This window comes from Tamandua tetradactyla, chromosome 2, assembly GCF_023851605.1.
Source record: "Tamandua tetradactyla isolate mTamTet1 chromosome 2, mTamTet1.pri, whole genome shotgun sequence".
Taxonomy (NCBI): Eukaryota; Metazoa; Chordata; class Mammalia; order Pilosa; family Myrmecophagidae; genus Tamandua; species Tamandua tetradactyla.
The window spans coordinates 83,308,203-83,335,999 of NC_135328.1; the positions used below are offsets into that span (position 1 = coordinate 83,308,203).

A 27,797-nucleotide genomic window follows, 5' to 3' on the forward strand; every position below is an offset into this window, starting at 1 on the left:
TAGAACTTTCTTTATGACTCTGAAGTGTGCCATTATTTCTGTATGCTTTGTGTATCATTATATTATGGTCTTAACCATGAAGCTTGCCAAGGAATTCTGATTGATGAAAATAAGACTAGAGTTTTTTTTCTGTAATGCCTCAAAGTAAATCAAGCCACTAGGATCATAGAATTTGTTCTAATTTTAAATGTGAGAAATCAGAAATTATTAAGGTGTTTGTTTTGCAGTCCATTGGAATGAAAGGTTCTTACTATTAAAAGCTCTTTTCATAGTGTAAACATTTTTGGTACTTTGGAGCATAATTTATCTTTAGGGGGATTTTTCATCTCTGTATCCTGGCCTTGACTGAAATGCATAATCTCTGAAATTGAGATACTGTAGCATTGTGAGAAGTCACAGTCCATTTATGAGCAAATGCAATCTACCATCATAAGCAAGAAAACAATCAAATCACCTTGCTGCTTGAGAAGTTAAACTTTGGAAGAGATTACCTCGATTTCCAACACTTTGTATCACGGGCAGATTTCTACTAGGGGATGTGCAACCCATTGAAATTGCTACCATCTATGCCTGTGTTTATTTCCTAACAGCTTGGGAAGAGATGGCAAAAATTCAAGTCCTTTTGGAGAGATAGGCTCTTTGAAATCTGTTCCCCACTGTTGACATGAATGTGGAATCCCATCCAATCTTCCTATAAGTGCAGATGCATGTGTCTGTGCACAAACTAAACACCCCCTCTGGCTTGGCATTTCTCCAGCCTCAGACAAGACTGTCTGACTTGGAGAGTGCTCCTTGCTGATTCAGTGGAACTTACGAAGGTTGACTCTAAAGCTTTTCAGTTTTAGTATGGATATCTACAGATAGGTCTTCAGTTTTTAAGTTTAGTTTCTTGGTGGGGATTAGTACTTAACAAACTAAGCACAAGCAAACAAAAATAACACATATTTGGATGGAGGAATATTGGATATTTGTTATGTTTAAAAGCACTTTAAATGTTATGCGATTTTTAAAGCACTCAGGTAATCTTTATGACATTTCCTTATACTATGTATGATTTAGTGCTTTGTTTTTCTTCTTAGTTACGTGACAAATATAGATAAAATCTTTTCACAGCTAAGGCCCTCCAAAAGTCTTATTGAGATCCTGAGGGTGCCCAAGGACTTACTATTATTATTTTAATCACATTTTGTAAAATGATGTGCATTTTGGCTCATTTATGAAAGAGCCAGAAGTTCTACATTTATATTCAGTTATTTTTTTGTGAATATAAAATTAATCCCTTCTAAGCCCCAGAACTAGATGAATCTCTCTCAACATAGCAAAGAACTCTTGTGGAGCAAACAAAGACAAGCCATTAATATAGGGACTTCTATTCAAATCCAAAGTTATTTCCAAAAATTATGAACTCCATTGGCACTTTTAGAAAGTATGTGATTGCACTATAATCTTTTGATATTGGTTTTGATATCCTCTATTATTTTGTGTATCTGCATTCCTTGGGCTGTGATCTCGTCAATTTCCCAATCTCATTTTCTTGCCCGATGCTGAAATGTGTAGTATCCAAAGAAAACCAAGCAATCTAGGTGTTATATTTCTGTGTCCAAGTCAATTCCAAGCTGATGCCTAGTTTGGGGTTCAGAAAGGCTATGGTTTTGTGGGGGAGCTCTTTCTTAGAGATTTAGGAAAGAAACCTTGAATCCTGGGCTCAAAGAGGACACTTTGGCACTTTTTGCAAATATTATGATGTGAACCTATGAAGCATTCCAAGGATCGTTAGTCAGAGCTTTCTTACTTATAATCACATGGGCTTACCATCCACTTTTTTTTTTTTTTTGCAAGTTTTATGGGATGTTCTCTTTTGTAAGTTGATTTTTGTATGTAGTCTGGGAAAACTTCTGGTAACCGTTAGAATCATATATTGGGCATATCTTAAGTAAGCCGTCTTACATCCTCTCTGTAATAAAGATGGAACTGAATAAATAAATGGGGGGAATTTAACAGTAACTATCCGTTAACCATAGAACTATACTTGTCATAAATTTAAGAAATTCTTCAAATTGTAAAAATTTTGACTCGATCTCTTCCCAGCACTATTTTCCAGTTTCTGGAATTGATGCCAACAAAGGGGTGTTAAAGAACCAATAGAAACCATCCAAATAATTATCAAGAAAACTAGTTCAGCATCTACAGTTTAGTTATAATCTGTGGAATCACTAAGATTCCATGTTTACTTGACCTTTCAGTTTGTTTTTCCAAAACTTAGAATGAGATGCGCTTTCCATCTACTAGTGACAGAAACAATAAAATGTTTTCTTTCTATTCAGATATGAAAGCAAATAAATTTGCTTAGGCCCTACAGGACTTCATAGAGCATGTTTTATCTTAGAACATGGTGTTCAAAGTCAAAGAAAAGAGAAAATTCACTCTGATACTTTTGTCATAGCCCTTTTACTCCTCAATTAACAAGTCCCACATCCATTCCTTCTCATATCCTCATTTATTGTACCCATCAAAATCAAGACTTTTTTTTTTTTTTTTTTTTTTTTTTTTTTTTTTTTTAAATCTAGGAGGGTTTATTTGCTTTATAGAAAAATTTTTTGCACTATACAAAAAGGGTTCATCAGAGAAATTTTTTTTTTTATACTGATTATGTTATTTATTTTTTTTTATTAATTAAAAAAAGAATTAACAAAACAATTAGAAATCATTCCAATCTACATGTACAATCAGTAATTCTTAATAACATCACATAGTTGCATATTCATCCTTTCTTAGTACATTTGCATCGATTTAGAAAAAGAAATAAAAAGACAACAGAATAAGAATTAAAACAATAATAGAAAGAAAAAAACAAAAAAAACAAAAACAAAAAACCTATACCTCACATGCAGCTTCATTCAGTGTTTTAACATAATTGCATTACAATTGGGTAGCATTGTGCTGTCCATTTCTGAGTTTTTATATCCAGTCCCGTTGTACAGTCTGTATCCCTTCATCTCCAATTATCCCTTCTCTCTTTTTTTTTTTTTTTTTAATTAACGGAAAAAAAGAAGTTAACCCAACATTTAGAGATCATACCATTCTACACATGCAATCATTAATTCTTAACATCATCACATAGATGCATGATCATCATTTCTTAGTACATTTGCATTGGTTTAGAAGAACTAGCAACATAACCGAAAAAGATATAGAATGTTAATATAGAGAAAAAAATAAAAGTAATAATAGTAAAATCAAAACAAAACAACACAAAACAAAACAAAAACCTATAGCTCAGATGCAGCTTCATTCAGTGTTTTAACATGATTACTTTACAATTAGGTATTATTGTGCTGTCCATTTTTGAGTTTTTGTATCTAGTCCTGTTGCACAGTCTGTATCCCTTCAGCTTCAATTACCCATTGTCTTACCCTCTTTCTAACTCCTGCTGAACTCTGTTACCAATGACATATTTCAAGTTTATTCTCGAATGTCCGTTCACATCAGTGGGACCATACAGTATTTGTCCTTTAGTTTTTGGCTGGATTCACTCAGCATAATATTCTCTAGGTCCATCCATGTTATTACATGGTTCATAAGTTTATCTTGTCTTAAAGCTGCATAATATTCCATCGTATGTATATACCACAGTTTGTTTAGCCACTCTTCTGTTGATGGAGATTTTGGCTGTTTCCATCTCTTTGCAATTGTAAATAATGCTGCTATAAACATTGGTGTGCAAATGTCCGTTTGTGTCTTTGCCCTTAAGTCCTTTGAGTAGATACCTAGCAATGGTATTGCTGGGTCGTATGGCAGTTCTATATTCAGCTTTAAAATCAAGACTTTTTTAATGGAGAAAAATTCATTATTCCATAACGCTTAGAAGTAATTTTAAACTTTGGCACTAGACAATATGCAGCAGACTATAAATAGGTTCTTTATTCATAAAATATAGCGACACTAAAAGGATTGATTAACGGTGGTAAGACCTGATGTCGTAGCTAAAGCTTTTAAGTAATTTGAGAAAGAGTTCTATGCAAGTCAATACGAAAATCAAAGGATTTCTTTCTTAACCGATTTTATTTCAGAACATTTTTCTTCTTTATCCTCTAACTTTTAAAAGACATCGCATTCAATAAAGTTCTTAACTGTTCAAATTTAGGATAGGATTCCAAGTAAAGAAGGAGAGGATAAGGGAAGTGGTTTGTTCATGAATTACTGTTAAAAAACAGAAGGCCACATATTCTTCAGCTACTTATTTTTTACAGGCCACTTTATGAGTACTTGTGTACAACCCATTCCTCAAAGGTTGATCTCTATGGCAGTTGGCACTGTGCCCAGTTCCTACAATATTTCCAGCCTGATTTCTTGTAGTATTTAATTTGGGGGGGAAAAGACATTTTAAGAATATCCCGAAAAGTAATGAAAGGCAATTTTTCCATATTATCACAATTATTTGTCCCATTAGGTAACAAATAATATTGAGTGCCCACTCGTTACTGAGTTCAAAATTAAATTCACTTCAGGAAATGGCATGTGGGATGAGTCGGCTAAAAATGAGGAGTTGAGACAGTCATGTGCCTTTGGGGAGTTGAGAATTTGCACCATTCCACATCAAAAACAAAAATAATCCCAAAAGAGTTGTCTATTGATGGATTTATCAGCTAACAAATATTTATGGAACATCTACTGTGTGCATTGCATTATGCTAGATGCTACAGAAGATTTTAAAATGTCCGTCACGCATGAACCTTAACTTTCTCCAAACTTTTTTTCAAGAAATAGGTATTATATGTTTACATAAAGACTAAATATTATTTACTGCCAAAACTCATGTATCATAGGCATTAAATACCATTTCCAATCATTTTAGGGAACATGGTAGAGCAAAAAGAGCATGAACTTTAGAATTACTAATTTTCCCTGAATCAAAGCTCCCTGTTTTGCCAAGACCGTAAGGGCCATGAGGACACAAGAAAGTCAGTTAGTTCTCTGAAACTCAGTGCATTCAGTTATAGCCACATCAGTTGAGGAGATCAAATGGAAGAGGATACCTAGCAAGTAGCAAGTGTTGGATGAAAGTGAAGAGCATTTTCTCCCTTATTTTTTCTTCCAGCTTGTTTGTTGAGGAAGACTTCCTGCAGGAAGTATCATTTCATGTGGAACCAAATAGAACTATGTCAGATTTTTGTGGTGTGCTCTTCTAAAGACAAGATGACATAGACAAAAGCACAGGCAAATTAAGACACATAAGAATAGAATGTTAGAGATTATATAAAAGAGGCAGAAGAAATGAATGTTTTGAAGTCTCCAGGTGGAAGTGAATTGTAAATTTTATATAGCAAATTGTGTTGTGGGCCTTTTGGCATTAAAGGCAGAGGTGGAGTGACGTTTTGTTACATAGTTGTCAGAGAGAATACAAATGTGTCTTTAGAGATTTTTTTCCCCCTCCTGGCAAGAGTTTATCTCTCAGCCCTTGTATTAACATTGTATAAATATCTTCCCACTTGCCTTTCAATAGTGTTTCTACTTTCTGAAGTGTTCAGCGTCTCTGCCTCCGCTGAAGCCCATTTCTCTGTCCCTTACTCTCCCTGGCCCTTTGTGAACATCTCCCGTATTCTATTGACTCTTTCTTAGCAATTTATTTCTTGTTTTTTTTTTTTGAAAGGTATCGTTTTTACCCCTCATTCATACAACCAAACACTCCATCTGTCTCTTCTTTTTCTGACTTGACATAAAAGACTCTGAAATTATGTCTTGGTTTCTCCTGTCCCTACTGAAATGATTATCATTAAATATATGACTTCTTTAAGGGCTGAGTATAATGGCTTCTTTCCATTCTATTCCTGCTTCCATATTCTCGAGCATTTATTTGATTCAGTTTAACCTGAAACTTATATCTTGCCCTTGAAAACAGGACCTTTTCCTGGTAATACAGACAATATAGGTATTATAGGTAATCTCTCTCTTTTTTTCTAGCGGTTTATGGTGGCTTCTTCCCTCTCCTTAATCAGATTATTGCCCTTGGTCTGACATATGTTCTCAGTGCCTCCTGTGATTTTTAAGTATAATCATTTAAAATTATTCCCAAATATATACCTTTTGATTAGATCTCTCTGCTGATATTTCAGACCCAGGCATCAAACTACTTTTTGGACATGTCCCCTAGATATCCTATGTGTAATTCAAAAAATTAAAAAAAAATTATTTGTTTGTAATTGTGGCAAAATACACAGAATAAAATTATTTTAACCATTTTAAGTGGAAAATTCTTTGATATATTATGTATATTGACAATATACATGTTCATGTTCATGTAGAATGTTCACTACTATTTATTTTCAGACTATTTTTATCATCCCACCTTAAAACTCATATTCATTTTGTAATAACACCCATTTCCTCCTCTCCCCACCTCTGGTAACCACTATTTTGCTTTCTGTCTCCATGAATTTACTTTTTCTAAGTATTTCATGTAAAAGAAATCATAATATTTGTCCTTCTATGTCTGGCTTATTTTACTCAACATGATGTCATCTGGGTTCATCTATATAGTAGCATGTGCCAGCCCTTAATTTCTTTTTATGGCTGAATAACATCCTGTTGAATGGATGTACCACATTTTGTTTATCCATTCTCCCACCTTTTGGTTATTGTGAACAATGCTGCGGTGAACATCTGTGTGCAGAAGTCCCTGCTTTCAGTTCTCTGAGGTACATATTTTGGGGTGGAACGTCTGGGTCATTGAGAGTGTTGGTAGGAATGTAAAATGGTGCAGCCCCTGTGGAAAACAGTTTGGAATCACTGAAATTTAACATTTCCAAAATTAAATTCATTTTCTTTTCTGCTGGACACACTTTTTTTTGTTATTATTCCTGAATAAGATATCTTGGTGCCACCAGAATCTACCCAAACACTCTTGGTTAGACTAACTCCTGTGTTCTTCCTCAGGAATCTGCTTTCTAATTTATCATTCACGCAGTTATTCATATTCCACTTTTAAAGCACTCTAATCCTCCCCCATTCTCCAGTTTCCATTACCTTTGTTTGAACTCTAGACACTGTTTCTTATATGAAATCTAGACCTTCTAATTGTCTCTGTTTTCTCCCCATTCTTTCCTTATGTGAATATACTTTATAAAACACAAGCCAACTTGTTTCAAAGCCTCTGGTGGCTCATTACTTAATATGGCCATATTCTAAGTCATGGCTTTAGATGCTGTTTGACATCAGACACCAGATTCTCTTCCTTCCCCATCTTCCATAGGATATGGTCTTTCCTCTGCCCAGACTGCTGTACTCACCTAAAAAACATCTGTTCACCTTCTTGTCCAAACTTTTCCGTGCATCTTACCTGGCTCTCTCAGGCAGAGTTAGACATCTCTGCTTCCCTTATGATTGCTGCTTTATTTTATAAACTTTTGTTTATATATTTCTCTCCCCCACTAGACAGCTAATTAAAAAAAACAAATTAGTAATCTACTATTATAGTCCAGTATCTTTTTTGCTTGACACAGTCTTGGAAACATTACTCAAGAAAGCATCAGATGTCAGTACTTATAGGTGGCTAGTCCAACTTCTTCACTTTCCTTGCTTAAAACAGGGCAAAGAGGTTAAGTGACTTGCCTCAGGTCTCAATTAGTTATTGCAAATATAGATTAAGACCTTTTTTTATTCCCATGGGTCAAAACCTTAAAACAATAGTCATCCCACTGCATTATTAGTACTTTTCTCTTTGCTTCCCCTCTCCCCCAGTAAATAGGACAGTTTATTATGGTATATTGCCTCTTGGTAAAATGAGAGAGTTTGTTCTTGTCTTGACTCTTCCCAACTGTTCAGGGTTTGTGCTGTCATGAAAAGAAAGAAATGAGGACTCTGTGTTGAGATACATGAGCAGGACCAAATCTGGGTCTCCTGGTACTCATAGTGGGTGCCCCTGGGTACAGTTGTGATGGCTGTTGGCATTGGGGGATGGGACAGTGGGCAGGTGAGGAGACGGAGGACCCGTTTCTCAGTGGGGATGAGCTTGGGGGAGTGTCCGGGGCTGTCAGGTTAGAGCACAGATGAAGGAGGAAGCTTCTTCTACTGCAAATGATTTCAGTTGCTAGAGCTCAAGAATCCCCATCTTTTCCTTTACTCTAACCTAAGTGTTGCGTGTTCCGACTTTGTACAGCACAGGAACCAGCTTGGTATATAATCACAAGTGTAATACTATAAGTACTTTCCTCTCACAGTGCTGTGGGAGAAACAACTAGCTCTTTCATTGTACTTAGTTATTCAGGCTTTTGCTTCTCTTAACTTTATAACTGTGTTTCAGGGTTTCATGGTAACTGGAATGTTGTCCTAAGGTAACACAGAATCCAAATGAATTTTTAATATATTAATGTAGGCAGTTAATTTATCCTTTCCTTAGTTCCAGAAAGTTTTTTATGGACTTGAATGTAGATAGATTGCGATTGTTTAATTTTAGAAGACATTGCTATAAAATTTTTCCTTCTTTGTTGAATGTCTAGATTTTTCCAGTGGGAGGGTCAGAATCATAAATACATGTAGGTGTAGCGATTGGCCTTTCATCCAAGTATCTTGAGGTCTCTTTACAATGACCTCCTACATTTCAGTTTCCTCTCAGTGTGATTGCTTTTCTTTCTCTGTATTTGCAAGGTCTCCTTTTGCACTATAAGGCTACAAGTTAACAATGCAAAGCATTTTCTTCCATACAGCTGGAAAACTGGAATTATGCTGTATCACAGATAGAGTGGATTTGCTCCAGACCCGTTAAAATCACTGAACTTTGCAGAAGTTGAACTTATTATACTTATTTTCTTATTCAGAGACAGCAATGGATCCCCAAATGCGTATTAGGGCATCATGCATGGAAAGAGGGTTCAATTCTATAGTAATATATTACAAACAAAATAAAATATTGTGTAGGTATATATACCTACATTATAGATAAACCTCCATTACAAACACACACACACACACACACACACACACACACACATGCACATGCACATGCACATGCACAGCTCCCAGAGTTTCAAACTGTTTCTACCTCATAGGCTTGAAGAATGAGATTTAAGGATTTAGACAAATCTCCCATTAGTCTTATTTCTTCTTTTTCGTTTCTATAACTATGAAAGACTATCTAAGTATCACATAATTTAAGCAGGTAGTTCTGTGTGGTAGTTGACTCCTCTTGGCTTTTGCATAATAATGTCATTGACTGTAGAAGAATTTAAGGGAAAAATAAAGTTTTAGTTGCTACAAATCTTCTTGGGTCTTTGACTTGGATGTTGCTTTTAAAGGAACTTGTGCCCTTATTGTTATGTTTTATTTTGTTTTTTATAATAGAACTAGGTCCAAATTCCTGTTTTCACTGAAATGGTTTTCATTCTCCACCCCTATTTGAGATATTCCTTCCCCCCCCCCCCACTCTACACAGAACTGCTCCATGGATATTTAAAAAGAGAATTTTTAGTTTCAAAATTTGGTGTTGTGTATTTTTGTCATTTTCTAAATTGATCTGCTTTCTAAACAGATCACCATTTTCTGAATAAGCAAGCAAAGAGTAAAAGAGAATTTCTACCAGGACAAAATAAAAGGTTAGCTTTCTGCTGGTTTATGCTCATATAGCCTGTGAATCACATTACTTTTCATAGTGTAGGATGATGCTTGATGAAGGGAGTAACTAGGCGCTGTTTGAAGAGAGCGCTTAGAACAGAAGAAAGAGGGCACAGATGAGGCCGCTCAAACTAATACAAGGAAAGCAAGATGTTTTTTTTGAAAAAAGATCATTGGTACAAAGCTGAATCTTTTCGTATTGTTATTTTTTTTTAAATTTATAGTCTGTCCTTTTAAACTAGATCACCTAGATTATTTTAATAATATCCTAATCTCTTTCACTGTTATGTTTGCCTCGGCTTTTAATCCAACCAATATATCCTGCAGTGTTCTCTGTAGGATTCAAATATTATTCCGTGCCCCATGCATATGATTCCAAGAACTCCCTCCTAGACTGAAGTCTCGGTCCTCAGCAGGGCCCCTGTTTACCCTTCTATTGTCCACATGGGTTTTCGTTCAGGTTTAGTCTTCGCCATGTGCCTCACATTTGTGTCTTGGCTTATGTTGTTTCTCTCCCTAGAATGTCTGTATCCCTTATCACCTCCTCTGTGAGACATCGCCAGACCCTCGGTTCTGCACTGTTTTACAGTTGCACTTATTTCATTGCTTTTTCACTCATGTTTGTTTCCCTTGTTGGATTCTGAACACGTTGAAGTAAGCGGTGCATGCTTTTTCTAAACCTAAATCTCAGGCTATACTCATCAAATACATATATAATTAGAGAAGCTGTGGGTTTACAGATCATTTATGTATAAAGTACAGTATTCCTGTACACTATCCCCCCACCAACAACTTTCATTAGTGTGGAACATTTGTTACAATTGATGATATCACATTTTTATAATAGTGCTATTAATTAATGTCCATGGTCTAACTTAGGGTTCCCTGTTGTGTAGTGCAATTCCATGGATTTTTAAAAATTCTTGTTCTTTTACCCTATATGCAATCTTACATTTCCCCTTTAAATGATATTCAGATGTATACACATATATATATATATACAAATATATAGATACATATATATCTCAGTGCTGCTAATTGTGTTCTCAATGTTGTTATTCGCAAATATTTGCTCAATAAGTAGACAACAGTGATGAGATTAAAATTTATGAAATGGAGGCTTGGGCAAATAATAGTCTAAATAAACTGTATATTCATATTCAGAAGCTGAACTAAGATAGAAAAAAAAGCAGGGTGTTTTTCATCAAAAATAAGGTCCAGTGATCTTTTCCTACCGTGTAAGTACACTACATCCTCAGAGGTGACTGTTTGGTGGACTTTATGGACTCCCAGTGTTGCATAGCATAATCAGATGATGGATTTTGCAGGGACATATCAGAGTGAGAATTGTAGTGCTTTATTATAGTTACTGTTCAGTGTCCTAGTCTCCCATTGATTGAGTTTCTTTTCTTTCCCCACTGATGAATTGCTCCTTGCTGCTATTTTGCTGCTCTTTTAACTACTCTATTGTACTATAGTGTTGCTAGAGCTTACATGATCAAGAATGAGGAAACTTGTAATATACCTTTCTAGAAATTTCAAATGTAAAGACTTGGCAAAAGTCAAATGTCTTCAGAAATTTCCTGATTGCACCAAATGACTTCTGATTCACTTGTGATTCTTTTTGTCATGTAGAAATATTATTTTTCTGGAAATTTGGCTATGAATATTTAGCAATCACTAGCTTATGGAGGTGAGATTTTTTTCCTTACAACTTTATTGAGGCAAAATTGACATACAATAAATTGTATACCACATAAAGTATGCAATTAGATGAGTTTAGACATATGTTTACACCCATAAAACCATCACCACTATCAAGATGGGGAACATTTTCATTAGCTTTACAGGTTTTCTCTGGCTGCTTTGTAATTCGTCCCTTGCTAGACTCCCATCCTCAAATATCCAATGATCTGCTTTCTGTCATGATAAATTAGTTCACATTTTCTATATTTTTAGATACAATAAATGGTATATTATATAGCATGTGTTCATTTTTTGTGTGTGTCTGGCTTCTTTTATTAAACAAAATGGCTTTAAGATTTATCCCTGTGGTGGTTGCATGTGTCAATACCTTATTTCCTTACTGTTGCTGAGTAGTATTCCATTACATGGAAGACTACACATGTTGTGATGTAAGGGTGGATGTTCATTTTATATATAAGCATATCCAGTTGTTCAGCACCATTTGTTTACAATACTTTCCTTTTTCCGTTGACTTGCCAAAACTACCTTTATCATGTATCAATTGCTGTCCATGTGTGTGTCTGCTTCTGGCTCATCTCATTAATCTATATATCTGCCTTTTTCCAAGACGAGAATATTTCCTTCATTATTGTTACTTCATGATGTCCTTGTAATGATTTTTTTAAGAATTATTTTAGGCCTTTTGAATTTCCATATAATTTGTAGTATAGCTGTCCATTTCTACTACAAGTGCTTGCTAGAATTTTGATTGGGAGCAGTGAAATTTAAAGCTAGTTCTTTTCAGGTACACAGCAAAATAATTATCATTAGCTATCCAATATAAAGTCTGCATGTCCGACTTAACTTCTAATTCGGCTTCACACAACCACTTGGGGATATATGAAAAGTAAAACTTTTTATAACCACACTGAGACAGAGACTGAAGAACAACCTCTTGCTAGAATCATGGAGGTTTATCATTTTACTATGAGACTAGTGTAGTTGGATTGAAGTTTAAAATTGGCACCTTTTTCATCTATCTCACGAAAAATAATCTTGATTCCCTAGTTTGGAGATTTTCTGTATCAATTTAGAAGGCTGGAGAACAACAAGCTTAAAGAATGGGGGCTGGAGAGAAGGTGAGGAGCGGTCCATTCCCTGATGTAAATCCTTCAAACATGCTCCACTCTGGGCTGAGGTCGAACTCCTCAGCTCTATAGAAAACGCCCTTTATAAACTTGGGCCCATCTGCCCTTCCAGTAGCCATGCATTACGGAAAGTGAGGGTTTTCAGGCATTATCATGGTAGAATTCTACATATCCAGGGGCGCGCGGCAAGGCCAACAGCCTACCCCTTATAGTTGAGTCTTCATCAGTCACTGGGAGTTGGCTAGGAGCCACCCTGCTTGTCAACTTTGACTAAAACTGCTGTTACTACAACTACAACTACTACCATTAGCCTTTATTGACCCCTCAGAACTTTATATTCACTTTCTTATTTTATCTTTACCTCAAATCTATGAGTTAAGTATTATTATAACCCCATTTTACAAATGAGGAATTGTGAAGTTAAAGAGTTTAAGTTTAAAGTCACTGATATAAAACAAGAAATCTAGAAATTGAACTGAGGTACAGTTTAAAATACTTAGCTTAGAGTAAATATTCAATAAATGGTAGCCACTATTATTATTATCATCATCATCATTTAAAAAATTTCATTAAAGTTAGGTAATTTACTCAAAATTATCCAGTAAATTAAGAGATAAATCAAAAATTGTAATCCTAGCCTGCCTATTCTAGAACCTTTGCTCTCAACCTATGCTGTCGACCATACTTATTGTGGCCAAGGGAAACCATGCATGTCTTTGAGGCACAAACCTAAATCTGGATGGACTACCCTTTAAGTAAAAAGAAAGCAACCACAACAGTGTGTGATTGGTGAAAACATACTGAAGAGCAAGGGAAAGATTACATTATCAACATCCAGAACTTATCTGGAAAATGAAGCGCTAGAAAAAAACTTCAGAGAAAACAGCCTATGTTTTCAGAAGAAGGGGCTTATATGCAAAAGTCACAGAATAAAAGTATAGCTTCAAAGAACAGGGCACCGTATGAGGTGAGGAAGGATTGCAGGAAAACTGAAGTTGCTTTCATATAATTAAAACCTGCTTTGGAGGAATATGAAACAGAACTTCTATTTTATAATATTTAATAATAGTTCTAATGGGAAAACATTTTAAAACTCTGAGAAAACTAGGAATAAATGAAATAAATGAGAAGAGAAAAATCAATGTTACATTTTGACTAGTACATTTCCTAATATAACTTGTATGGACAGGTTACTTGAACTCCACAAGTACATAGAACCTTGAATAGAGCATGAGATTTTGTAGGTTTGTCCAGTGTGACGCCCGATAAATCCCAGAGTGATTTGAAGAGTGAGTAAAGAAGTATTTGCAAAGTCCTCTTGGGGGAATGGCAAGGGAAAAAAAAAAAGAAAGAAAATCAATGATAAGTTAATAGCCAGCATTGTAATTAACTGTGAAACTCTAGAAGCAGTCTCATTATTAGGAAAAAATGTTCTTGCTCGTGAAATTCCTGCATTATGTATTTTTGAGTGTACTATTCAGAGAAATAGTCTGTATGTATTTTTAGAAATCCAACTTCATTGTATTTAAATAAATGAAAGTTATAATGTTAATGTAATAGTATCTTTCCCTATCACCTTTCCATAATTAAAAACAAATCTTTATCAATATGCAATGCTGGCAGCAGGGTGGTGAGATGGACACTCTCATGACCTGCCCCTAACAAATATAAATTGGCATAAACCTTTATGGAAAACAGCTTGACAATTTGTACCAAGAGCTTTAAAAGAGTTTATGTTCTTTGACCCAGTAATTCCACTTCTGGGAACTCCAGCCTAAGGAAATCATGAGAATTGCTGACAAAGATATGTGTATGAGGATGTTAATTGCAGTTCTGTTTACAATATTAAAAAAAATGGGAAATAACCTAAAATGCCAAACAATAGGAGCATAGTTAAATAAAGTATGATACAGACATGCAATATAATATTATGCAATCATTAAAATCACCCTTTGAAAAATATTTAATCCAAAGATAAAGATAAAATGTTAATTTGAAAAAAGTAATGTGCAATTTTATTTAAATTTGGTCCCAATTTTATTAAAAATATATATTTATAATTAATGTTATATATGTTTATATTTTTATATATATATATATATATAACCGTAGGAACATTTTCAATGACTAGAAAGAAATACTGAATGATTTTCCAAGTCATTTAAATCAGTCCTCAGAATTTTACATTTCAAATTGAATAATAAATTTAATTCTAAATTACTGGTAGAATTTTAACTTCAGCGGTAGGCTGAGTTCAGTAGCTGTGTGGAGAGTCATTATCTTTGCAATGATTAACATTTCTATTTCTAATCACAATTTCCAGTCATCACCACGGACAGATCACAGTATAGTTGAGAAGCTATAGACGGAGCTAGGTCATGTAACACCGCCGTCAGAAAATCGTCCGTGGGTCAACTCTGCTATCTGAAGTTATATGAAGATTGACAAGGAGCTCCTGTGGAATAGTCTCGTTTCCCCTCCTGCACCCATAAACAAAAGGATTTAGGTCATCTTATACATGCTGTTGTAGGAAGTGAGCAATTGGAGTCATAGGGCTGTAAACACCTGTGAGGCACCTAGTGTCCATCTGTTCTTTTGTACAAATGAGCAATGCACGAAAACTAACGTGGGAGAATAGCCCTGTGAAAAAGTAGAATCTGAAGATCGGCCTGGATTTCGGAAGCTCTCTTGTCCAACTTCCTACCTGAAGTGAGAATTCTTTTTTTTCCTCTTGGGAGACTTTACAGCCGTTTGGAAACTCCTCACCTCTGGAGAGACAGTCTCCTCATCTGTAAAATGGCCAACAATAATCCTTCATGGCTCATAGGCTAATTGTGGGCTTTAAGTGAATTAATACTTGTGAAGGTCTTAGCACAGTGCCTTGCCCATTACTTTTGTAAGGTTTCACATTCCTTTGGAGAAATTTTCTCCTTGGATGAAAAATCTGTATATTGAGCCTAAAGTCAACTGCTGGAACTATATGGAATAAGTCTAACCCACTGCCTACATTAATAGCCCTTTAAGTGTTTGAAGGCAGCTTTCATGAATTTAATAACTGCTTTCTGTGGCTTTTTATTTTTCAATTTCAAGACTATAACACAGTAGATTTAAAAAACAAGCGTTATCAGTCTTCCTTTGGATTTTCTATGTAAATATTGCATAACATTCAAATGGTGCTGATTATAATTTGAGATATTAACAGTTAGATATGCCATTGTGTCCCTCTTATTGTTTGTAAAGGAGGTTAAACACTATATTAACTTCTGAGTAGTGATTTACTGTTGCTTTTGTTAAAGAAAAATTTTTAAATTAAAATAATACAATTTGAAATTGCCTTTGAGAATTTTCAGTTTGCAGAAGTTTTTATTTCCTACTCAATTTTATTTTTAAGAAAGCACGCGTGCAGTGTAAATACAGTGTCACATAAAGGCAGAGTTGTTCTTTTCTTCCTGACTTAAGCTGTTGTGTAATATGACTGTGTAACCATTAAGCAGCTGCTCTGCTTCAGAGACACTTATTATTTCCTTGGGTAGATGAAGTGAATTTACTACATGAAATTCCAAATTGCTTTAAGATCTTTGACCTTTTGTATGAGCTACTTAGACTCAGTTCTATGGAACATGGGAAAACTATGTTTCTGAAAGGTCCAGCAAACTGGGGGTTACAGATGAGGTTTTGTTTACAACAAAAACCTGCATTTTATTGAGTCTTACCTATGACAGCATTGCAAGGCTCCTACTGCCCTGTAAGATCCTCCTCAGTTGTTATCCTGGAGTCCCCAAGAAGCATCTCCTGTAGGCTTGTGAGCAAGCACTGTTAGTTATGCAAGACCATGTCATCCACAATTTCTTCCCGTACTCTTTCTGGTTTTGGGTAAAGGCTGTCCACTGCAAAGACTGTGGCTACACGCAGAGATGCATAAGGGTGGCAGTCCTCTCCTCAGGGGCCTCTCCCGATCTACCCCATTGCCTGATTCCCACCCTCTCCCCTCGTTGCCTTAGTATCATGGCTCAAGGCATTGTGGCTTGAACTTGGGCACTCTCCCTTCACCGAAGTCTGACTATACTTCAAGCAGTGTGGCCCGGTGGGACCTGTGGTGTTGCATTTTGTCCAGTGAGTGCCAAAGAGTTCTGAAACCTGTGCACTGCCTTTCAGAGTTTTAGTAAAATAACTCTTTCAGTTTTTCTCATGGATTCCCTTCCCTTGGAACTTGAGGTATTGGGGGTGGAGAGTGGGGAAACACCTTGCTGCTTTCTGAATTGCCTTTCTTTTTCTGTGAGAGAATCTTTATATTTTGTCCATGGTGACTACTCGCTCTCTTCCTGCTGATAGAAACTAGCTTTAAGGTGGCTGCTCAACCCTTTGTGATTGGGCTCCTGAGAGTCCCACACACCACTCCTTCGGGATGGGCATGACAGGAGCAAATGATCACCTGTTACTCATGTAAAAGGAAACATTAGAGTAATAAGAAAAAGAACTTTAGATTATAGCTACATATTGAAATTGTTATTATATATCATATATAATATATTTGATATACTTATACTGAAATGTTTGCCCTTTACTCACTCATTCATTCTTTTTTACAACTCTGGGATCCTGCTCCCTATAACTACTAAGGAACCATAAACACTCTGGTTCCTTGGTAGTAATCTCCTACTGAATACTTAAGTTAAACATGAACACACAACCGGGTCAGGAATAGAAGCTGATTCTCAGCATTGCTCTTTCCCATCCTACCCCAAAGCCTAAACTCCTAAATAGACAAGTTCTAGGGAATGACAAGAGTCAGCATAGTTGTCCTGCAATATCTTAAACCACCTATGTCTACATTGTTATGGCTAATATAAGTTGTAACCTAGTTGTAAAAAGATGAATTTTAAAATTTTGTTCCTAAATGTTTATTTAGTGCTCACTGAATTTTAAAATTTTGTTCATAAATGCTTCTCTAGTGCTCACTGCATATATAGGTCATCAGATTAGTTATTACTGGTGATATGAAGATGAATAATGCCAAGTCACCGAGTAAACAAGCTGATAATTCAGTAAGGGAAACAAGATTTAAAATTAGATATCTTGGAAAACCTGCATATGCCGAATGTTGTAAAATGAGGACAAACCAGGTGCTATGTGAGTACAGAGGAAAGAAATTATTTCTCCCAGTGGGTAGGAGAAGAAGGAGAAGGAATCATTGTGAAGCTGGTGGTGGGTGAGCTGAACTTTGAAGAATTAGAGCAAGATGTACAGAAAGAGGGCCTTCTTATCAGAGGGAGCTGCGTAAGAAAAATATGCGGGAAGGCAACTCCAGAGAACAATTGGGTAATGATGAATAATCTTCTCTGGTGAAGCATATGAGCTATAGTCATGATAAAATCTTTATATTTGTTATATTTACCATAGTATGTTTGCCATCTATAAAATAAGGTATAATAAGCTATATTTTAAAACAAGGACAAAGGCAGCAAAAGAGAAAAACAAAACAAAAAAAACTTTGGATACAGTGATAATCTACAGTGGTCCAGAAAATTAAAAACCTCTTATAACTCAATAATGCAAAGGGAGCCTGTGCCTTTTTTTGTATTCATGGCATTTAGCACCTTATATAGTCCTGGCTCCGTAGAAGTTTCTCAATGCCGCTAAAATGAAAATAATCTGGTGAAAAATTAATTGCTCAAGAAGTAGGAGTTTCCTAAAATAGAAGTGCATCAAATGGGGACATTTTGTTATCCTCTTGAAAACGAATATATTTTTTGAGTAATGACTTCATGTTAGTCCTAAGCTTTATTGCCCATGAGATTTCATAATTACTAGTAATTTTTTCTTTCATTGTGGTCCCTATGAAGGTGGGTGGATGGGTGGGTATAAAACAGTGTTCCGACACTCCTGGTTACTCAGTTGACAGCAGTGAAGCATATATGCTTATTAAATGATTTTCTGTCTTTTCTTGCTCTATACAGTTAGAAATGATGTGGTGAATTTTGTCATGGTAAAATTTCTAATTAAAAACTTTAATTATAAATGATTTGGGGCTGTCTGAAGTCCAGAGCATGGCTGATTGATAGCTCAGCTGGCCAATCTTAACTTGTTGGTAATATTTAATCAGAACTTACCATGGGTTTTATGTTTTTCTCTCACTTAGTATTCATAACAACTCTGTTAGGTAGGTAATTTTATTATCTCTATTTTATAGATGAGGAATGAGGCATAAAGAAGTTAACTAACAAGGCCAAGATTTCACAACCTGCCAACTGTGGTGTTGGGATTCAAATCCCAGCCCTTTGACTTCAGTATTCCTTGCTGCTAGACTACGGTGCCTCATGTCCCTGCAGTAGCTCTAATACCTTGGCCAGCCTTAAAGTTTTATGTAAAAATCCACCAGCTTGCCAGACCTTGGAATCTGGATTTTTTTTCCCTGGAAGTATTTTGGTCCTGAGATTTGTTAGACAATTTTTATTCTCTCCCTTGGTAGCAGAGAATAAACAAGACTCCCCCTTCCACCCCATTCCCACTACACCTCCTAAAGATAGGCAGGAACCTGGGGCACATGACTGGTGTTTCTTCTCTAGCCCTGGACTTAGCTGACCAGATACTGACCTGGTCTGAACTTTCCTAGGCTCCCAAACTCTGGGACACAGGTCTTCTGTCTGAAGGCCACATAAGAACCCGGAAATTCATGGAGGCCTGGATTCACAACCATTTGCCAAAAATGTTTCCAGTCCTTGAAATAAGAGAATCCATGAGAGTGGTAATAAGGGTGAGGGAAGCCCTGAAATCTCTTGGGGTATATTAAACTTGTGGGAAATTAGGTCGATGGAAAGTATTTGCTGTAAAGTTCTGCTTTTGTGTTATCCATGACCCTGGACCAAGGGAAAGTCTTTACCTTAAGTGAAAGACAGTGGTTTTAAGAGACCTTTGAAGTCTTTCCAACAAGGTGTTAATTGTGGTTGTGGTTTTCCTTTTTTTTTTTTTTAATGGGTGGACTTTAGTCTACCAGGTGCTACTGAATTGAACGCAGCATTCAACGAAAGAGCTTCTGAACCTTCCTTCCCTACGCGTAGAACACGGCAAATAAAACCACACAAATTGCCCTGAATATTTAGGAAAGTGAAAAAAAAAGTTTCTCTCAGAGATTATTTAGTATCTAAACATTTTGCTTTTGTTTAAATGGTCCCAGTTTGTACTCACAAGAGTTTTGCATTTGTGTATTCTTGTTGTATGTGTACTTGGATTTTGTTCTAACCTTTCGTTTAAACGCATTTAAATAGATTCTTGTGTTTAATCATTCATTTTGCTCCCTGCTTATGTTGCTCTTTTCTCTGTTAATGTTTATTTTCAGGGTACCTTGAGGATAGTTTTGTAAAATCTGGAGTCTTCAATGTATCAGAACTTGTGAGGGTATCCAGAAGTAAGTAAATTGTTTTCTTATTATTTAATCATACAGTTTGATTGAAAATAGTTCATATTTTAAACCTTAAACACATACAATATGAAGAGTGACCATATAATAGGAAACTTGAATTTTTTAAAACCTTAGATTTTTTTATGTGGTCATAAATAAATATATTGAATTTGAATTTCTAAAATATTTGCGTTCTCTGTTGTACAAACATATTTTGTTGAATGTTCTGAGTGCTACAAGATTATTATTGGTGTGCATTTAATTCACTTTTCTCTATGTGACCATAGATGGCCATTTATATCAAAGGAAGTGGGATTAATTAAATGTACTCTATGTTGTTATGATAACCCACATAAGTTTCCTGTAGATAAGTGCTTTTTCATTTTACTAACATTTTGGTGGTGGTGAGAAGGTTGGAGATGTACAGGATATGCACACTAGCTTTCAGACTTTAGAGGGATGCAGAAATTAACTTTACAGATTGTTGTTGGATATAGATAGAAAGCATTGTTATCCAAAACAATGCCCAATTGTTTTCAACTGTCCGCCTCACCTGAGTCCTGCTCTTGGCAGGCTGGATCAGATTTTTCCAGGGTAAGTTCACCTGCCTAGCTACCTAAATAAAGGGAAAGTTTTTCCGATTAACTCTTCTGCCTATAACTAGCATGTGCAAATATTTCTTAACACACTGATTATTTCAAAGGAAGTGACTAATTTCTTTTTGTTCCCTTCTTTGATTTAGCTATTCCTGTAACTTTGATGGGTATGCTTTCACTGTATGCTTGCACCTGATAATTCATACAGAGTGTCCCAGTTTGGAAAGAAGTTATTCATTCTGGCCCTTGTTTAGGCGGGTTCTCATTTAGATCAGATCATGAGCAAGACTTATAATGATCCCAAAAGAACAAAGCAAAAGTGAGTTACTGAGTGTAAGAATAAGTGGTGCTATAGAGTTGTGTTCAGTAAAGAGTCTCCAGGCTAGTAGGTAACTGTTTTTTGAAGTATAGTTTCTCAAATAGCCACGAATTCTGAAGTTTCCAGGGCAAATAGCATGTGTCTCAAAGCGTTCTACACATGGGCATTTCAGGTCTTACAAAACCTGTCGTTTCTGGTATAATTCTGGAGTGGTAAATGCATGCCCAAAAGACTGCTGTCATGAGTCCTTATAGCATACCTTCGGGTGCTATTGGACCAAGCTTGATATCCTGTATCTATCCCAGAAACTCTACCGCACGTATTTGCTACCGATCTACTCCATTGACCAAGGTAAATGAGCCTTGTGTGTTTTTCCAGATCAATATGCAATATGTGAAATTTTCTGATACTTGAAAAGTTTCATTTTTATTACTGTTTTTTTTTTTTTTTTAAATTTGGAAAGGAACATACCTGACTCATTTACTACCACTTCCAGCATCATGTGAGGAAGGAGACACTGAAGGTTTGTGTGTGTGTGTGTGTGTGTTTTCTATACCACTTTTCAGTGGAGAGGTTGTGCTGCTACAGCTATGAGGCATTATAAAAAGGTTTGCTTGAATTTGTCTTTCTCTAAGTTCCATGATGGGTTCCCATCCTTCTCACCAGACGGGTCGTAGAGTGTCTGTCAGGAAAGATTTATTCAATACTTCATTAGGTGGCATTATGCTAGGTGCTGCAGGAGGAGAGCCACATTAGAACCTTCAAAAGCCCAGAATATTATTCGGAAAATTCTGAATTTCAAATATAGAAAAATAAATCAAAATAACTTCCTGTAGCAATATGGAAATGAATGAAACTTCACACACTTCATTCATTCATTTTGAATTCAGATGTCATCTCTTAGAGGTTTTAGTTCCTTTCTTATAACAAACAAACTGATTTGTAATTAGTTCATTAATTATCTATATTCATTCATTAGTTAATTTATTCTACAAACATTTTCTACTCCATATGCAAATAACTGTTTCTGAAATACTTGAGAAGTTATTCTGTGTTTTAATATATCCATATTAGAATCTTGTTTACACAATTGAATTTCTTTGTTTATGAAATAAGGGTTTGCTAAGTAAATATAAATGTCAGCACAACCCTTATGCAGTATATTACATATTCTGACTTCTTGAGGGTTTATGGTATGTTAATGGTTTTTGTCCTCTAGGGTTTTACTATCCTATGACCCGTTAATGTGCATGTTGACTTTAGCTAATTAAGCTATTCAGTTTTTGGATAGTGATCTCTCTGTTGAATGATATTATCTCCATCTTAAAAGTTGATTTAGAATTAGCTTTTGGAGTGAGGAGAACCATAAGAGAGATTAAGGATTGGCCTCTAACCCTTGGAATCTGAGGTTCTTTGGTGCTTCATTTCTAAGAGGATATTGGCAGCCTCTTAAACATGATTTGCAGTTTTCAGTTTCCTCAAAGCTTTCTGGGAGAGGTGCTAATGCTGATCTTTGCATCTGATGTAAGTTCTTTTGGAGGTTTTTAAACAGAAATGTCTGCCTGGAACTTCCTGTTCTCATACACATTCCCCTTGTCATTAAATAAATTTTGTGCATGCTGTTTTCGTGTTTTGGCCATATTTAATATTACTCTTTTCTTTCTGTAATCTCCCATTTGTAGGAGTCAGAATGCACAGTATATATTTTTAGTGCTCACGTTTAAGATTGTAGGCTGATTATTTTTACTGCTATCTTTATACTCTGGAATAATCCTTCCAACACAAAATTCAAAAAACTTTAATTTTCTGAAGATTTTCCATTATCATTTTACGGTAAATTACACCTAGTGTCTTCTTGTTATGCAATCTGTGTTGACATATCCAGCCACAGACATTCACTAGACACTACAAATGTTTGCATAAATATTACATGAGCTTTATAAATTCTAAATAGAATATATAAGATACAACTTGTCAGTTTTATGTTAGTAACTCATTTCTTTGAATTGCATTCAATACTCTTTTTGGAAGCCAGAAAGAGTGTTCTCTTTCTTTGAGCCCCCCCAAAGGGCTCCTTCAAACACATACTCTGCTTTCCAGTGTCACATAGAGCAGGGTTCTAATAATAAACGTCAAAGTATGTGGTCTCGGTGGGGTTTCTCACCTTGCATTTTTTAACCTCTGGTGTAGCTCAAGCCACAACAAGCATAGCTATACTATAGCTACCCAGAGAATTCAACTCATCAGGCATAGTTACACATTGCAAAGAAATATTTTTTGTATAAAAGGTTGAAGTATTTTACATAAAATAAACAATTCAACAAAAGACAGATGCTCCAGAAGTTTGGAGCTGAGACCAATCTTGTGTATTTTGATGTATTGAATTTTTCATGAGAAAAGAGTGATATTCATTATGTATGTCAGTGATTTTTTTATCAGTAAAAAAATGTGCTCCCTATCATACTTTCTTAAAAAATATTTTAGGTTTTAATCTGGGTCTGCCTGATTTTAAATTATAATTCAGTTGATAATGAATGTTTATTCAAAATTCTTCATAAGAAAATTTCCCTGAAAATCTACAATGCCTTTGTAACTTTATATTCTACTTGAGGCATTTAGGAGAAAAAGATTAAGTACACTGTTTGTTCTTAGAGTAAATCTTGGGTGCTTTAAAATTTTGTTGCCATAGCCCCAGGACACACTTTCCTTTTTTAATGTATTTGAAAGTCTGATAAAACCCATTGAAAAAATATGAAGTATTCATAAGCACCATCCTTTGATATCAATTCACCTTTCCATCTTGCCCATTCTCTCTGTCCATGACCTTGCTCTTGCAGTAGCTCCCTGTTTGGAATGACATCCCTTCAATACCTTATTTTTCTCTAAAGTCCAGTGTAGGTGGAGGTGCAAGGGTAGTTCAGTGGCAGAGTTCTCACCTGCCATGCAGGTTCAATTCCCGGCCCATGCAAGTCCCAAAAACAAGCAAAGAAAGTAAGAAAAAACAAACAAAAAAATTCAATAAATGGTGCTGCAATAACAGGATATTCACATGGAAAAAGAATGAAATGTGACCTTGGACATATAGCATACAAAAAAAAAAAATGTCCAGTGCAAGTTATGGCTTTTGAACCATTCATGTTTGTCTTGAACCTTTTCTCCCTTGAAATCATACAGCACTTATTGACCATGTCATTATTTTTAGCAATTTCATTATAATCTGAATTAGGCTGGTATTTCTATGGTTCGTATGAGGGTTCTGTTTACCCAGGTGGTTTCCCAATATATTTATTAAGGCAGGGATTATTTTAGACTATATTGTATCCTTTGCTTTCACCTGCCAGTAATAGACATAATAATTTGTTAAATGGACTAACTTTCAGCAAGCAGTTTCATTTATATGTCTTCACTTGCTTTTAGCATTTTTTTTTAAACTGTTTCATCTTTGCTAACCACTCCAGCCTTCCAGGGAAGAAGTTTGGAGGATAAGAAGGAAGGGAACTCACATTTGTTGAGCACTTATTTTTCACTAGGCGCTATGGTGAACTTTTATCAATTTCTTAGCTCATTTCATCCTCAAAATAACATACGTGGTAGATTATTATTCCCATTTTACAGACTAGGAAACCAAGGCATGTAGCTCGTAAGTGATAGACTAAATGACCAACTCTCTCCCAAAACCACTCATCTAACACAATTTATCATGAATTTATTCAAGATATCTAGAAATGAAATTTTAAAATTTGAACACTGTACAAAAACTAATTCTTTTTACAAAAATCTCAATTCGTAATGCATTGGCAAACTCAAAAGGATTCCTTGATTTACAAAATAATTTATGGAAGTGTCAAACTCCATGAGAATACTTTATAAAATTGGGGTATAAATGTTTTTAAAAAATAAAACTATGGAATAAAGTTACTGTTTTCATTCATATATGAAATCTGAACATTTATTTGAGAAAAACTTAGCTTTTACTTTATATTTGTAAATTTCACTCATACACCTACCCTAATACAATAAGTATCTAAATCAAACCATTACAAATAGTGTGACTTTTAATCCATTTTTAACTTAATGTTAATAGTACTGTAGAATAATAATCTTTGGTATTTTTGAAAGTTCTGCATTTATTTTTTTTTTAACAATAGTTTGTTTTATGAGACCTTACTTACTGCAAAGCACTTGTTCGATTCTGAGCAGTAGAAAGTATGCGTCCTGCTTGTTTAGAGAAGACTGTAGACCATTGTGGGACAGAACTAGTGGCAACTAATACAAAGAATTGAATGGAGAAGGTTGGGAAGTGGGAGCAAGGAAAGTAGTAACTTCATTGCCTCAGGTTTCCAAATCTAAGGGTATTATGAGAAGTTTGAAGTCCTACCCCAGGTATGGCTGATATGAATTTTAAGGTAAGAGCTCTCCATCCTTACCCAGAGGCATAGAAAATGTCAGGTCATTACATTCAAATAGAATGACAAATATGGATGTCATTCCCGATGTTTCTCTTTGTGTTTCTCAGCGCCTATTACCCAGGGAACTGGAGTCAACTTCCCAATTGGAGAAATCCCGAGCCAACCATACTATCATGACATGAACTCGGGGGTCAATCTTCAGAGGTCACTGTCTTCTCCACCAAGCAGGTAACTGAAAGAGTGTCTACTCCTGTTCTCATCTGTTTACCAAATGCTGATGTGTAGGTAGGTAGTTGGGGATGCTGGTCCGGAGTGAGTAGGAGGAACAGAGCAAATAGTCCAAGATTGCTTACTGATTGCGCTCAGGTTCTTAATCTGTCTTACATTTATTTTGAAGTTAATAAATTAAAAGTAATTGTTCAGAATACTTTGTTCTTAATCTTTTTGGGTGAGCAAACTATGAAAATATGTTCATATGATTTTTATCTTGTTCTATGAAATATTATATTTCTATTAGTTAACTAAATCTTACGGCTACTGTAAAAGATGATGTTCCCATAACAGTGATCCTTGGTTTAGGACTGACCCATCACTGATGGCTTTCTCACTGAGATCACATCCAAACTTGGGGTAATGAAACATAAAGTGTATTGTTAACTTAGCCTTAAAAGCGAAAGTCCTTGACCTATGCCAAAGTTCACCAGGTTCTTCAATTACTTGATATATATTTTTAATAACTTAACTCTCAACTACTAATGAAAACATTTCCTGTTCTGCCTTTGTTGGGGGAAATTTTTTTCCTTGGATTTTTGGATCTCTGTTGAATTCTCATTTTCTCTTTTAACTTTCTAATAGTAACTTTCACTCCCACAGGAGTTGAAAAAGAACAACGATATGAGATTTCCCATTTAAAGAAGGGACAAATAGCTTGGGAAGTTGTACATTGGACTGACTGCGTGTTCCATTATTATAGAATGATAGAAGACTAAGCTAATAAGCAAGCAAGAAGAATAAATATTATAGCTTTATAAGTTTTTTGAGTTGAAGCATCAATACATGAAGACCTATCTTATTTCCAGAGCATTAAGTATACCTATTATCAAATATATGAGCATACATGAATTCTAGAGCAAAATATATATTTTACACTTAAAACTTAAAAAAAATAAAAGCATATCTGAATAATTATTTTCCCAATCTGTTTTCCAAAAAGAAAGTTAATTGCATTTGCATTAATTATGTGATTATGCACATTTATATTTTTATAAACTAAGGTAAATTTTGCATCATTTCTGGTCTAACCAGAAATTTTGTATAGTTAGTTGTATAGCAGGATGATTGAGTTTATTATCACTGAAATTGTGTCTAATATGTTAGGGTTGTAAAAATGATTTAGTTTTTCTAAATTTAATGTGTGAATAGTTCATTCTCATTTTGCCTGTTATCAACATAGATCTTCACTCATGGCAACTCAGCATCAGCTATCATGACATTTGGTATAAACAGGCTTAAAAACAATTTTTCTATTACTTCCTCATGAACGTCATTTCACTCCCATTTCTATTTTTCCACACGTATTCAATGCTGACTCAATAGACGGGCAAATTAGTACAGGAGAGATAAAAATATAAGTTCTAATAGTGGATCACATAAGAAGAAAGTAATGAAATATTATTTACTGCTACTGTGATTTATCATAGATAGGAAGTTCTATCTTCTATATCATGTTAATATTCTGGGGATTGTGAGTGAAATATTAATCACAACTATATCCATGAATATATCCGGACATAGGGCTTGGAAACGTGGGCAGTGGAAAGAGCATGGACTTGGAAGTCCCAAGTCCTTACTTTGAGTCTGGCTTCTGCCATTAACTTGCCCTGGGCAATTACTTTCTCTAAATCCATGTATAAAATAAAGGGATTGGTTTATGTGTATGATCTCTGAGGTCAATTCCAACTCTGCAATCCTTTGATATTATGTTTATTATCAGTGAAAAAGGATTATTCAGGAGAGATCTTTTTTATAGTTCTTATCCACATAGGTTTGAATAAGAAATTAAAAAAAAATTGAAATAAAAAATATATCCATTCTCATGGTCATAATTTAAGATGATATTGGTGGCAGTATATGAAAGCAGTGTATCAAGCAATATGTCATGTACCGTAAAATAACTTCTAAACCTTTGCTTTAAACGTTCACTTTTCTTATTAACAGATTAGCCATATATTCCTTATTAGATTGAGTCATTTTTAAGCATATTGTGCAATATGAATTTTCAATGGCTGGATTTTCAGGCCTGATCTAAAGAACAAAGGATCAAAACCTAATTTTTCAGGAAAAGGCAAAGAAGAATATATGAATTAGTTTATAAACAAAGTACTATAAACTTTTATTATCAATTATGGGGTTATTAATAATAATTACCATTTAATAAGCATCTCCTAAATGCCAACCATTTAACTAAAGGCTTTACATTTAATACCTCACTCAATCCTATCAGTCACCCCCCTTTGAACTAGGTTTTATTATTTCCATTTTACAGATGATTCAACTGAGTTTAGAGAGGCTAAAGAGCTTAATATTATTAGGTAATAAGTGCCTAGCCAAGACTTGATAAAAAGCCTACCTGAA

At 35.1% G+C, this 27,797-nt stretch overlaps 1 protein-coding gene across 8 annotated transcripts in view; it reads left to right on the forward strand.

Annotated features, from left to right (window-relative positions):
* NFIB (nuclear factor I B) overlaps positions 1-27,797 on the forward strand; it is a 220,993-nt gene that overhangs the window by 131,314 nt on the left and 61,882 nt on the right. For all 8 annotated transcript variants that reach the window (XR_013170428.1, XM_077148172.1, XM_077148174.1 and 5 more), the window contains exons 4-5: positions 19,777-19,845; positions 25,271-25,391. Coding sequence is in view for 7 of the 8 variants with exons in the window: in XM_077148172.1 (XP_077004287.1) it covers positions 19,777-19,845; positions 25,271-25,391 (190 nt within the window). In the remaining variant the exon portion in view is untranslated. The remainder of the gene's footprint in view (positions 1-19,776; positions 19,846-25,270; positions 25,392-27,797) is intronic.